A 14948-nucleotide genomic window follows, 5' to 3' on the forward strand; every position below is an offset into this window, starting at 1 on the left:
GAACAATGTAAAAGCAGCACCAGATTACAAACACATGAGTTAGAATGATCAGAATTGACTGATAAACCTAACTAAATAACTAACTACTCCGCCAGGCAGACTCTAAAAACTCCAGTCAACTCAACTCTGTTATTCTCTATTATCACATCAAATAATTTCTTCATAACTAATTAAACTCGACCATAAAGATATGATAAAAAATAAATAATTCATCCACACCAAATATACACGTAGCTAGCATCATCACCGTAACTTCTTCCTAGAGCTACAAAAAATACGAATCTCAATAAATAAACAGGTGTAACTAACCAGAGTATTATATGGACTATGAGCCAAAAGTATTTTAGTCACAGAAGTATACCAGCAAGTACCAGTTTGATTTTGTTCCTCCTCCTCATTCCCTCTCCTTCTCTCTCTTTCTTGATAATTGAATGTTTAGCATTACTGATTCATTCATTCGCATTCATTTGCAATTGCCAATGAATTCGTCTCAACAACTACTTCAATAAGAAGACAGGGAGTGATTCTTCTTCTTCTTGCATTTCTCTGTTTCTGTACTGCTTTCATTTCGTTAAAATGATGAACCGGAGTTATTCATTTGCTGGAAACAAAAATGTACCGGTAACATCACAGCACCGGAGAGGTAGAAGTTTAACTGGGATTCCTAAAGAAACTGATGAAAATTTGGATCTCTTCTCTAGAAATCGCCGGAGTTTGCCAGTTGCAGCTTCCGATGAATCGGACGGTACGGATCTGATCTGAGTTTTGATTCTCACGTTTTCATGTTCTGTTTTTTTTTCGGTTTGTGTTACTGTAATGTCAATAATAACCTCGATGTTTATTGAATTTTCAAAAATAATCAAATGTTTTGTCCTCAAGATCAGAGGGTGTTTTTGTCATCGGGTATATTATCTGTTTCCGTTTCTCTTTGTGACGTTGTTGTTTTTGGTTTCTCGAAATATTCAGTTATGTTTTTCTTTTCCTCGATTTAAGGAATAAAGCTGCAAAAATTAACTAAAGTAAAGAAATCACTAAAAATTACTTATGAACCCCTAATGTCTTTTACCTTGCCGCAATTGAAAATGTTTTTTCTCATTTTGATTTGTAAATTCTTTCAGGTGCTATAAAATTGGAGAGTATAAGATCAAGATTTCCGAAAACTGCAATGGAGGAATTATTGGCATCAGTTGATGGAGGAGAAAAGCATGATTATGACTGGTATGTATGTATGAGTCTTCAATTCAAATTCTTCAATTCTGTACATCTGAGTGTTGAATTGCCTTTGAAAGTTTTGCAACAAATGATAAAGTGCAGTGTATCTTCACTGAAATCATAGAAAAATGGTGCTGAATTACAGTAATCCATATACTAAGATGATAGAGCTAATAACATGCCTGGTTTCATTCCTCTGAAAACAGGCTTCTGACTCCACCTGGATCTCCTCTACCAAGTTCAGGGTCTCTAAGAAGGGCTCCTTTAACTGGATCAGTCCCTACCACCAAGTCTTCCAGGGTATGTCTTTTCTTATATTAATCCTTCACTACAATGTGTTTTACTGTTTGAAATGCTCCTAATGAAAATCATAGTTTTAACACTTGATATAAAAACATAGCATACCCTGTATATGCATAGGTTGCCTAAATCAATTCTCGAATTTAGGACTAGAAATTATTGTACGGTTCATCTGTATATGCATCGACGGGTCTAAACTGCCATATATGGAATCCATCTGATAGTCTTTAGCTACAATCAGCTTTCCCTGAACCAAGGATGCCTGAATGACGCGATTATAGTCACTAGATGTTCTGCGTTTTTTTGCAAAGTTGTACAGCATTAGTTATTGTTGGAGTTTTTTGGTTGCAAACCGTTAACTCTTAAAAACGTTGTTCTTTCAGCTTTCAGGGACACAATCTGAGAGTAACTTTTCCTTGAGACCAAGTAGAAATACTTCACAAGCTCGACCTTCCATCTCTTCCATGAGTTTTAACAACAGATCCACTAACCTCAACACAAGTATATCATCTGTTACTTCTATTTCCAGACCATCCACTCCCGGTTCTCGTTCATCTGTGCCATCTGCTGCAAGACCGTCCACCCCAACTAGACAATCAACATCCGTCAGATCTCGGCCATCTACCCCTAGCAGATCTAATGAAAGACCCCGAGCATCTGTAAGTTCAAGACCCTCAACTCCAACTTCCAGACCTCAGATTACTGCAAATTCAGTTAGGTCAAATTCTCGTCCATCAACTCCGACACGTCCAGCAACTCCTACCCGCCGGATGTCTGCACCAGCTGCAGTTACAATCACAGGTCGACCAGTCTCGAGAGGACGAGTACTCTCAAACGACCATAATGTCGGCCCAACATCCAGGGGAAGTTCCCCGAATCCACGACCTCGACTTCCAGTAGCATTACCTGACTTTTCACTTGAGATACCACCAAATCTTAGGACTACCGTGCCAGATCGTCCAATTTCTGTAGGCAGGTCCAGACCAGGTGCTTCAGTCAGTGGGAGAGGACATTCAGAAATCGCGGGACCAACAAATACTCCACGGAGGCCGTCATCTCCTGTTGTTACAAGGGGGAGGCTTCAGGTTCCGGAACCTTTAGGAAGGAACCGATTGTATGCCAGCGGTCACGAAATAAGTGGACCAATGGAGAATCAAACAACAACGTCGATTTCTGAACTATCAATGCGAAAAGGCATGAGGCCTATGACAGCCACAGATCATAATGACGGATCGGGAAGGACAATTACAAAGAAATCTCCCGACATGGCTCTCAGGCAAATGGTATGTTTGTTTTAGTGTGTTCAGATTATAAACATGAGATACAGAAATCTTACGAAATGACATGACATGCATCTGCTCGTAAATGCCAAATCAGCTGACCCATTAACGGATTAGCATATACACATCAGTTTCCATGTCATATGGTCAGCAGCTAAATGCTGTCCACTTTGACATACAAAGTAGCTGGTTACATGTTTTGTTTTTTTTTGAGCTGTGTGGCATTGTGTATCTGTACTAATTAGTGATTAATATGATTCAGGATGTCCGACCTGGTACTGCACACATTCGTCCTCTCGCAGGCTCTCTTTTCCCTCAGAGCGTTCACTCTGGAAAGCCAAAGTCTCCAGCTTCCTTCTACAACTATGAAGAGCAGTCACCTTCCGGTAATAACTTTCTTGCGGTCTCTAAGAACAGACAGTTTTATGATAGGTCACGTGACACTGAGTATGAAAAAGATGACGGTAGATTCTCAGCAAAACTGACTGATAAAATAGACATTTATGAGAGTTCTCGCTACAATGCTATCTTGTTCTCGGAAGACTTGAAGAACACAAGTTGGTTGCACAGCATCGATGATACATCTGATCAGGGTTCAATGTTTGATCACCGTTTTGAACCACTGCCGGAACTGTTTGATCCTTTATGATTTTTTCTGTATTGCTTTTAGTTATGTGGTCCTTTTTCCTATTTTTTCCGACGACGGGGGACCTAAATTTTCTTCATGTCTATTCGAGTGATTGTATTACCAATTTGTAGTGCAGTATAAAAAGTGCGTCCTTTTGCTGATTCTTGCCTTCTTGCGGGCAGACAGGGGGGTACCCCAAACCTGTCTGAATATCATGCGTCCAATTTTCTGAGCCATGTTGGGTATACTGTAAAGGTTGATGAATGTGTATTAATAATAGGTGATCGATGTCTCGTATCATTCAAGTGAAACACATCCACATAAGGTGCTATATGATGATTACTATGTATTTTTTGTATGGTTACTATGTATTTGATTGAGCTTGAATCCTAGTTATACACAAGGATAGTGTTTAGGTTCAAGTCAATCTGCTAAGCTCCAACATCATGCTTCAAAAATGCTAGATACTGTGCTCAATGGCCTTGCTGCCTAGGCGAAATTATTATCAAAACCTTGGGAGTTGACAATGAAGTAAGTTTGCTTCTACCAAAATCACACTATAGAATTCAGACAGGCAGGCTGATCTCTACCAAGACCATGTTGTCTCTATCCTGAGGTTTCGGACTACAAAATCACACTTGAACTTGGATAGATCATGATCAAAACCTCCCAAGGAAAAAAATTGCCATTAAAGTGACTCACTCTTCTCATTAAGGTTGAAAAAAGAAGTACATATAACATAAAATCATGGCACATGAGAAAAAGAAGAAGAAAAGAATCATCAAGAATTTTGTATAGAAATTATCTTTTTAGGATAGGTGATTTAATTCAGTACTCTTATGAATGACTGCAAGTAATACAATTTTTATCAACATTCAAAGAAATGAAGAACACAAGTAAATAAATAAGCACCCCCAAAGCTAGAGACATCTATAAACCATTTCCTAAAAACATGCCTCAAAATCAGACCTCATCATCTTCTCAACAAAAAAAAACTTCCTTCAGTCACGGAAAACTTGCTCCGAGGTCTTAAATAACACAGTTCATGATCAGAACCAAGTAGATACAAAGTTTTATCTCTCCTACAAGAATATCATCAGAAAATTTCCTGCAGCCTTTATGAACACAATATTTAAGGCGTAGACAAACTGGATAAGCTTAGTCTGGCTGCCATTGCGGATTTACCCGTAAGGCCTGCACAATAGGAAAGTGGACCAATTTTGAGGTGGTGTTAAATTCAGTTAAAGTAGTAAAGGTAGCAAACTCTTCCGTTCTGTTTCTAAACAATAAACATGGGATGGTTAATATGAAAAATTAAAATGTAATATAGCTGAAATACATACCATCAAGGCTTTAAGAGGATATTCCCTTGTAACCCTCCTTTTCAAGCTGTACTGCGATTGAGATATCACCGGTCTTCACAATTTTGCCATCCTCCTAAAGAAAATCCGAAGATAAGATGTAGCAAGGTAAAACTTGTCAGAATAAAATTATCTACTGGACCAGTATTTGGCATCATCTCTACAGTCTACAGTTTTATTGAGATTTCAAAACATCTCCCTTTGAAACTTCTAGGAATTGAGACATGTATAATATTGCATGTTCTTCAGTCTTAAGTAAAAGTAAAACCAAATTTTTATAACTAATAGTTCGATAACATACTAACACGTATTTCACAAATAGCACATGGTGTGATTTTTCTTTCCTGTCTCGGCCACCTAAATTTCTGAATTTGAAGCTACTGATTTCTACAAAAATATGTTGAGTGACCTATAAACAAAAAAGTTAGATATGAATTTCCTAGCATAGTCGAGAGTGTTAACAGAAAGACCAAGAATCCAACGAATTTCATGCTTCAATATCGGCATAATGCTGTGGCTTCGTAAACCAGTTTCAATATTTTGATTTGGATCAAATTAGTAACTAATAGTAGTTCTATATCCGTGTATATTAAGTAGTTATATGATTGCTAAACTCGACGACCATGAACTTTAAGCTGCAACATTAACACCATGTTACCAAGGAGCCTTACCATTATGTGAACAAATTTCGGCTTTATAATATCCAACAGTCGTTGATAATGTGTGACCATAAGAACTGACTTTTGTGGAGTCAGGAGCTCATTGACTGCTTCCCCCACATCCTGAAGCGCATCAACATCCAATCCAGAATCTATTTCATCTAAAATAGCCAAATCTGCTCCAAGAACCTGAGAAATAAGAAAATATTGCATAAGAAGACTGGCAAAATAGGATATCTATGTTGATAGTCGTGAAATTGCTAAAAAAATGAAATAAATATGAAGCATCGTATCAAAGGCTGTCCGAGTCGATACCGCAAGTTGCAAAATCTCATTGCGCTTCTTTTCACCACCACTAAATCCTTCATTCACATTTCGATTTAAGAAGTTTGTATCCATGTTAACTATTTTAAGCCGGCGAGATATGTAGTCGTAAAACTGTTAAAAGAATAAGAAAGGATCAGTTAGATTACCTTCACAGAATTCTCTCAGCCTTAACCATGCATCATTTCACCAAATTAAATGATATGCCAAAGCATATGCACCTCCCACAGCTTCCATATTAACGAATAAAGCTAATTTCAGGACCTAGTCGAGCAGAAAAAAAAAAGATGCTGGGAATCATATGTACCTCAAGTGGTCCAAGCTCTGGAAGACCAAGTTTTTTTCTCCGGGCATTGTATGCCATATTGAGAAAGTCGCTGTTGCTCACACCTGGAATCTCAACCGGGGACTGAAAGCTCATAAAAAGGCCAGCAAGGGACCTTTCCTCTGGTTCCATATCCAACAAGTTTTCTCCTTTAAACAGTACAGTTCCTCCAGTAACTTCATAATCTGGATGACCAACAAGCACCTACCGTACACAAAATTTTATTCAACTTAACTGAAAGTCACCTGTATTCCTATTTAAACAAGAAAAAAGCCAAAAAACAAGAACATTCATTGCATAATTACACCAAGTTCCACTTAAATAAGAACTCCGGAGGTGAGCAAATAACGAACCTTAGAAAATGTGCTCTTCCCTGAACCATTCTTTCCCATTATTGCATGGATCTACTACACACAAAAAGGTCAGCTGCATTAAAACAAACAACTATGAATCTGTAAATAATAGTGGACACAAAGCATTATACTAGTGCCTCAACAGAAAGATTTTGATGCTGGCTTAATCAATATAGACCAATCACATGGTTACTATTATGAAATTGATGAATTAATACTTCTCAAATGGATTACTAATTTGTAGATAAAACAACTGAGCCCATTGATGTAATAACAAAGTAAACCCTACTGCCAAAAAAAATAAAACAACCTAATTTAGACTGTCAATTTAGGTTAAGAATAAGCAAAACCAAACAAAATAAAACCTAATTCTTTTAGTACGAAAGAGTTAAAAGAAGATTACCTCTCCTTCATAAATAACCAAGTTTAAACCTTTAAGAATCTGTGTCCCTGACTCAGCAATTTTAGCCGTTAGATCCTTAACTTCAAGTAAAACCTTTGGAGAATCACTAACACCATCGATGGATGAAGTAGTTGGAGCATCAATAACTGAATTAGCTTTCGCCTTGAGAACTAAACGTTTATGATTGAAACACTGACGAGGAGGAGTAGACAACAGTTTGATGGAATTAGGGGATGATTTTGTAAGTAAGATAGAATTTGAAGAAGGGTTTCGAAAAGAAGATAAACGAGCTGCGGAAGAAGATGAAATAGTCGAGAAATTGGCAAGGGAAGCCATTAAAGAAAGCAAAGGGGTTTTTCCGCTTTTCCTTCTTTTTGGAGCGAAATTGGGATGTTGTGTGTTGAAGAAAGTAGTATTAAGAAGGGAGTGTGGGTAAGGAATTTTAATTTATATCGACGAAAATACCCTTGGTGTTAAAGCAGAACGAACCCAGCCGATAAATTGCCCTCAGCCAGAGTGTCGAGTGTCGATAGTGAATAAGAATTAGAATTAGAGGAGCGGAGTGCAGCAAAGAGTACGAAAGACCTAAACAAATAAACCTCCGGTTTAGATTCAGACTTTCAGGTATATTTGCGTCTCTCTCTCTCTTTTCTTATGGGTGGTTGTGTTATATTTGGTTTATAATTTAGGTTTGAATCTGTATTTTGGTATTGCTTACCATTGATTATTAACAGTAGTAGTTTATAAGTATTTGGTTTGGAATACTAACTAGGGTTTCTTGGCCCTTGGGGGCTTATTTAGTCGTTTTTATTTATGCAGGTAAGTTATTTGATGAAATACCCTACTAACTGGTCTTGTAATCTCCTTTGTTTCAAATATTAAGCATTAAGTTCACAAATTTGAGAATAGTTTTTGGATTGATTTCTTTAAAATTGGTCTATCTTTCGGTAGGATATGTATAAGTTATTTGAGTTTGTGGTTCACGATTCTTGTACATCATCAATGATCTGGTTATGTTACTTCTGTATTGCCTGGGTAATCAGCTGGATTACGCTATTGGACTACTAGGGTAGTCAGTTTTGCTTATATCTTGTTGTTTACATTTATTTATCACTTACGAGATTTCCGTTAGGAATAAGAGGCGGGTAGGATTTAGCATTCTCTTTATCAAGCCTTGTTGCTGTGATGCCTATATTGCGGGGTGTGGGCAGACTTTTTGTTGGTAGAAGAAACAAATGTTTGAAAAAGATCATGCTTTGGGTTATGATTTTAGCCACGTTCGATCAGTATGCTTAGTTAGTAAAATAGTTTGCCAAGGAACGTTGGTATTTTTCGTCTCTTGCACAGGAGTTATTTCCTGTTTTGGTTGCATTTGTATTTCGCAACAAGATTATTATTGTACCTTGTGATACTTTGGCATACAAATACCGAGTATCCATCAATTTATATTTGACTGAAAAGTTGCTTATGGATGTCTTCAATTGTTGCAGAAACTGTGATTAACAGTATCCAAAACTATAGCACTGAAGATAAAAAAACACCTCATTCTAGGTTTGAAGAAGGTCCAGTTGAAGAAGTCGAAATATTCTTCCTTAGTTTAGTTGAGCATACCTTGCGTTTACCTCCTCATCTCCTTAGCCTTCCTCTTCCTGAAGCAATACAAGGAGAGCTAGAGAAACTATTTGTGGATAAGGTAATGCCATTTGCTTTCTTGAGTGTCTCTTTTGGTTTTCTATACTGTTCTTGTTCTGCTTGCCTGATTTCAATGAGCAATATGTATTGAGTCATATCTATTTTTATGAAGGTTATCGCACAATTGGGTTTATGCATCTCCGTCTATGACATTAAATCCATTAAGGGCGGCTTCATATTTGCTGGGGATGGTGCTTCGACCTATACGGTATCTTAATTTTTGCTTATCTTGAAGATCTATGAAAGCTATGAACAGTTAACAGTGACCTCTTACCATCGAAAAAAACAGTTTTTTCTTTTCCTTCTATTTATAGCAGATATAAGAAGATGTTTGTTACTTGTAGCTTACCAAAGAAACTAAATGTTGCTTCATTTACGAGTTTTATTCTCATTTTGCAGGTTGATTTTAGGCTAATCATGTTCCGTCCTTTTGAGGGTGATATTCTCTCTGGAAAGGTTGACGCATCAGATGCTAATGGTTTACGATGTATGTAGAGCAAATTGTTTTCTAGCCTATAAGCATTTTCTTTTTGTGAATCAGATCATTTTATTTTTATTTTTTATGGTGATCGCTTTAATTGTTTCCACAAGTTTCTAAATCTACAATGGTGGCAGTGTCTGTAGGGTTTTTTAAAGACATATCCGTACCTGTCCACCTTTTGCCTAACCCATCCAAGTTGTAAGTGTTCTTTACCCATATTAGCTTGTTAGTATATCAAAATTTCTTCATTAAAAATTCTTTTTGAACTGCTACTTTTCACTACTCTACTTCTATATCCGTTATAAGTAATTTGGTTTCTTGATGGGGTCTCCACAGTAGTGAAGATGGAAGATGGACATGGATGTATGGCGAGGTAGAATTAACTATAGAGCAGGACGACGAGGTTTAGCCTTATGATGTATTTTTTAGATTTCTTGCTCAATTGTTTCCCTAAATACCACTTTAATGTCAACTATCTTCCGACTTCCATTCAATTGCAGATTCGTTTTCCGAGTTCACAAAATTTCATACCCTCCCATCCCGCTTGAACAAGAAAAAGATTCAAAGGCATTTGCCCCAATGGTGATTACTGTAAGTTCCTTCGTCCTTGACATCCTTTTTATTTATTTTTTTCTCAAGGAATTTGTGCAACTTCTAGCACTAATTTCAGTTATTATCGGTGTGAGTAACTGACAACTGAATGTTTATGTATGCACCGTTATATTATTTCCCATACAGTAGTCTAGCATTGGTACTTGGAACCCCTTGTGACGGTGTTATCATATTAGGTCAATGATCCCCTTCTTTTTTTGATGAAGTGCTACGACTACGTATTCTTGCATCACTACTCCGATAACCGGATCCAAGCTTACACAATTGTGAATTATATAAAGATGGATGTTACGTCAACCACCCAAGGGTTTAGGTTTCTTGATAAAGAATGTTTATTTTGTCCTAGGCTTAAGAAAGGCAGCAACGAGTTTGTAGCCATGGGATGTTCACATCCAATAGCTCAAAGGTTTTGTTGGTATTGGTGTTCAGGGACACCCGGACCCTTGTTTAATTTGTTTGCTGCAATTAAACTTGTGTCTTTTATATGATGCCATGTGCTGTAAGCATTATTTTCCCTCTGGGTATAAGTGTTGAATTTGATCTCTTCGTTGATATTGAAGCAACACTAAGCAACGGGAAGTCATCTCATTGAGTATCTGTACCTCATTGTAAAATGGCCTACCTCAGTGTAAAAATAAGTTTGGAATAGTGTTTATTTCATTGTAAAGTACCTCATTTATCGTCGCAGCAGTGTTTATTCAGTTCCCTCTCTTACTTTTTTTTTTAATGGGGCTTTTCAGGCATCAATCGATTTTGATGGTCTGGGCCCAATTTCATGGTGGGTGTAGTCGACAGCAAAAGTAGAGCCGTGGAAGAACTTACCAGATATGGGCACTGAAGGTAAAGATAAACTGATGTGTATTTTGTTTCAGCCATTCCCAGGTTATCTGAACATGTAGCAGCAATGGCTAGTAAATATATAATGAGTATCCCCTCCTAGTTAGGGACAGAACAAGAGAGACTAAATTTTGTTCATTAATAGTAAATGAAATCGCATTAGAGAGAGTTGCCAAAAATTTTAGATACATGAAAATTGTTTCCGTGTTAAAATGCCTATATAAAGAATTATTCCAAATGTATTGTAAAGCAGTATTCCCAGCAGAGACACGGTACCATTTAAAATCCGCATCTAGTATCTGCCCAGAACAGCTACAGGAAATCGACTAATTTGAATAGATTTGACTTGTGGCTTCTTTTCTCTGTGTTATAAGGTGGTTGCATTTGTATATCAGGCGGTATTAATGAGACAATTATTTAACAGAAATAAATTTCATTCATTAATAACGATACATGAGATTAAGTCTAAACTAAAACCTATCGCAGTTCTTCTCGGACAGTTATGTGCAAAACAAAACTGCTCACACCTCATCAAACGTTTGAAAAAAAGTAGTAATCAAATTTACTACTGTATCATTCTTCTCACGATTCTTCAACCTTTCTTCAATGTCCTGATACTTCAAAATCAGCTCAATTTTGAACAAAATATGAGCGTGATCTTTAGCGTACTCATCAACTAAAGCAATCAGATGGTTTTCTACTGAAGTTTCAGACTTGGTTTTTTCACGAGGTAGTAAGACAGACCAGAAATCTTCTTCCTTGCCAGAGGGTGAACTTGTCGAGAAAGACATTGTTTCAATATTCAATGATAACATTCAAGCCTTGCCTAGAGCAACAACGTTGTGCATCACATTACCTCTTCAGAGTCTCTACTTATAGTTTTTCCAAAAGATCAAAATTGGAATCCTGACAAAGGCAACCACCAAAGATAGAAGCCAAACGGAAAAAGGAAAATCTGAAAATTTCCAAATAAAAAACATTTTTTTTCTTTCAGTCAACGCGCTTTGACCATAACACAAAGATTCCATCACGTGCTTCTTTCACGTGTTTTTATACCCTCGCTCCTCTGTTTTTTTTTGAAGCATGAGAAAACAGAAACAAAACTAAATTGCTATTATACGGGGTATCTTGTACCCATCTAGTCATTTGATATTATTCGGTGTAGAAAGGATGGATTGCCTGGTCCCAGATGGTTGTTGATAAGTTTCCTTCTTCACTTCCTTCCGCTGCATCGTTTGCAATCCCATCTGCTGATTGGTTCCCTTCTCTATAATTGTGTTGACAATGAGGAATCTGTCTCATTCTCTTTTTGATTTCGGATATCATTTCCGCAATATACCACGGAGCTTCCATCGATGTTTTTATGAAGCGCATCAAATTTTCCGAATCAGTCTCAAAGATAACTTTTGGCTATTGGCATTCTGTTGACGCCCGAGTTGCCAGCAATGTTGCCCATGTTTCTGCCGTTAGCGCCGAAGTGATTCCTAAAGGTTTTGCGAGGGCCAATAAAATGTGAGCATTTGAATCCTGCATATGAAGCCCGCTCCCGCCATTCCCGGGTTTCCTCTGGCTGCACCATCCGTGTTAATTTTAATCCAATCCTGATCTGGTCTGGTTTGGTCCAGCCCGCTGAAATTGTCGTTGTTCCTCTGATATTATTAGAATTAGCCCTGGCTGGCGGTTCCCCGGGGATAACTGGTGGAAGAACCTGTTTTGCCCATTCAAATTCATGTAGTTGCTTCAATAATAGAGCTATGATGGTGTCCGGAGGCGTATGTTTCTGTTTGAAAACGACTTCATTTCTGGACGTCCATAGGTTCCATAATAGAAAACAAAAGGATGATATGGAGGGGGTATGTCTAGAGCCTTGAAGGATTTGAGAGATGGTCTTCTGAGTATTTATCTGAATATTGGATCCGTGGTTGTTGTTCTATTTGCAGATATGCGAGATAGGAGGTTGGTCCAGGTAGAAATGGCTATTGGGCAGTGAATAAGCATGTGCTCGGCTGTTTCTGGTTCCGAGTTGCATCTGGGGCATTGGTTGGAGTTGATGAGGTTAATGCGGTGTAGGATAGAGAAGGTCGACAGACCTTCATTAATAGCTTTCCACAAGAAAAGATGCATTTTTGGTGGACAGAGTAAGGCATTATAGCCGGTGACGGTGGTGTATTTTCCTGATTATGAGTGTGGCCATATGACTGTATATGGAGGCTTATCTAGGGGTAGATGTATATGATTATGTGCTGGACAACATTAGGGGGAGATGATTCAAATGTTCATGATTCCAATTATGTGTAAGAGGGTCAATGAGATCAGACACTGATTGGATAGGGTAGCATTGTGAGGGGTCAAGGTTTGGAAATTAAGGAATCCAATTTGCCTGAATAGGTGTGTCTAAACCGTTACCGATACGATGAAAAATGAATTGACGGAAAATAGGCAGGAGGGAAGCCATTTGCTTCCATTGAGGGATGAAAGAGGACGGAATGGGTGTGTTTTCTTGGAAAATCGGTTGGTTTTGTAGATATTTGTCATTATATAATCTAGAGCACATGGAATTAGGTTGATCGTGGATGTTCCAGATTCTTTTCATGAATAAAGCTTTATTGTGGTGACTACTTTTTCTTATACCGAGACCTCCTATTGATATCAGTTTGTTTAGCTTGCTCCATCCTAAGGGGTGTAGTTTTTTAACAGATGAATCGTGTCCCAGAAAAATTCTGAGTGATCCGATCAATCTGTTTGTGAACACGTACGGGGAATAGTTGTGTTTGCATAAGGTGGTTTGAAATAGGAATTAAGGAAGTTTTGATGAGTACTGACCTTCCTACTTGGTTAAGGCATTTAGTCATCCATCCTTGAGCTTTTCTTGCCAAACGTTGAAGCAACGGATCGAAGATCTGACTTTTGCAATATATAAACCCGTCAGAATTTTGTGTTACATCAAGAATCTCGTCAGGATCAATGCACCAATATCCTTTGGAATAGTTACATCGCCTTCTGTAACAACCGGAGGATCATAGCCATTGACTACACGAACTGATGGTTGAAAATCACGTGCTTGGAGAAAGACACGCATAACAATTTTCCACCATAAGTAATTCGAGCCATCGAGGACTGGAGGTATGTATATAGAGTTAGCACTTCTGTCCATATAGTCGGATTGCTACAAACACAGACTTATGAGGTCTTAGCGTATTTGTCTGCTCTGATACCAATTGATAAAGCGGGGGTCAAACAACCACACCAAATATTTTGTTCGGCAGTATGAACAACTCCAATACAATTCCAAGAGAATCAACTAGACAGTCAGATTCAATCACGGAAAAGTATCCAAGAGTTATATCTCAATTTCTCAAATCAATCTGCAATCGAACAGAAAGAAATTTGTGAGCCGGATCGATATGAGAAATAAATTGGATGGTACCAAAGACCAATATCCAAGCGTCAATCAATTCCTATCCAAGAAGCAAGATCGTATTTGCCAACTGATTGAACTACGCACAACCTGTGATATTTCAATTATATAAACACATATAATGCGGAAAAGAAATAACACAAACACCAGAAATTTTGTTAACGAGGAAACCGAAAATGCAGAAAACCCTGGGACCTAGTCCAGATTGAACACCATATTGTATTAAGCCACTACAGACACTAGACTACTTCAAGAATAACTTCGGACTGGAATGTAGTTGAGTCCTAACCAATCTCACACTGATCAAGGTACAGTCGCGTTCTTTACGCCTATGAATCCCAACAGGACTCTACGCACTTGATTCCCTTAGCTGATCTCACCCACAACTAAGAGTTGCTACGACCCAAAGTCGAAGACTTATAAACCAATCTGTCTCTTACACAAAAGTCTATTCAGATACATAAATTTGTCTCCCACAGAAATACCTATGAAATTTTGTTATGTCTTATGATAAACCAAGGCGCACAAGAAACCAATTGATAATCCGGTCTTATATTCCCGAAGAACAACCTAGAAATATCAATCACCTCACAATAACTTAACTATATGGTAGTAGAACAAGTTATTATGGAATCACAAAGAATGAGACAAAGAGCTTTGTGATTACTTTGTATAGCTTACCTATCAGAATACGCAACTACAGAGAAAATAGTTGGATCTGGCTTCAGAATCCCAATGAAGTCTTCAAGTCGTTAACTTACACGGTTTTGGAAAAACTTAGGCTAAAGGAGAATCGACTCTAGTACACAACTAGTATCACACAGGAGGTGTAGGGATTAGGTTTCCGAGTTGCTAGAGTTCTCCTTTATATAGCTTTCAAATCAGGGTTTGCTCAGTTAGCTTAGAAACAAAGCATTCATTGTTCACCGTTAGATGAAATCCTGATTTAAGATGCAAGCTAAGTTGTGCTTGATACCAAAGCAATATCTTTCCACCGTTAGCTGGACTTAGCTTGTCATACACAAATGAAATATATTTCATTTAGATATGGGTAACCGTACCT

General features: G+C 37.8%; 3 protein-coding genes across 4 annotated transcripts; 2 read left to right on the forward strand and 1 right to left on the reverse strand.

Moving 5' to 3' along the window:
- Positions 1-329: 329 nt before the first annotated feature.
- On the forward strand, positions 330-3731 carry LOC113313437 (translation initiation factor IF-2-like). 2 transcript variants are annotated; one of them, XM_026562206.1, is made up of 5 exons: positions 330-745; positions 1119-1218; positions 1419-1512; positions 1896-2795; positions 3055-3731. In XM_026562206.1, the coding sequence occupies exons 1-5, from the start codon at positions 577-579 to the stop codon at positions 3439-3441; spliced, it is 1650 nt and encodes a 549-aa protein (XP_026417991.1). In that variant the 5' UTR covers positions 330-576; the 3' UTR covers positions 3442-3731. The 2 variants fall into 2 exon arrangements, with proteins under 2 accessions (XP_026417991.1, XP_026417992.1); XM_026562207.1 differs by lacking the exon at positions 330-745 and adding an exon at positions 942-1019.
- A 495-nt stretch (positions 3732-4226) lies between these two features.
- On the reverse strand, positions 4227-7475 carry LOC113310861 (ABC transporter I family member 6, chloroplastic-like). Its single transcript, XM_026559670.1, has 7 exons — positions 6846-7475; positions 6443-6493; positions 6072-6293; positions 5756-5878; positions 5453-5629; positions 4764-4857; positions 4227-4614 (listed from the first exon to the last, which is right to left on the reverse strand). Exons 1-6 carry the CDS (start codon positions 7179-7181, stop codon positions 4774-4776), a joined length of 993 nt encoding a protein of 330 aa, XP_026415455.1. The 5' UTR covers positions 7182-7475; the 3' UTR covers positions 4227-4614; positions 4764-4773.
- On the forward strand, positions 7236-10705 carry LOC113312378 (DNA-directed RNA polymerase III subunit RPC8-like). The gene is made up of 9 exons (XM_026561130.1): positions 7236-7273; positions 7393-7469; positions 8336-8538; positions 8650-8745; positions 8937-9024; positions 9153-9216; positions 9355-9421; positions 9519-9609; positions 10371-10705. The coding sequence occupies exons 1-8, from the start codon at positions 7236-7238 to the stop codon at positions 9564-9566; spliced, it is 681 nt and encodes a 226-aa protein (XP_026416915.1). The 3' UTR covers positions 9567-9609; positions 10371-10705.
- The last annotated feature ends 4243 nt before the right edge of the window (positions 10706-14948 follow it).

This window comes from Papaver somniferum, chromosome 9, assembly GCF_003573695.1.
Source record: "Papaver somniferum cultivar HN1 chromosome 9, ASM357369v1, whole genome shotgun sequence".
Classification (NCBI taxonomy): Eukaryota; Viridiplantae; Streptophyta; class Magnoliopsida; order Ranunculales; family Papaveraceae; genus Papaver; species Papaver somniferum.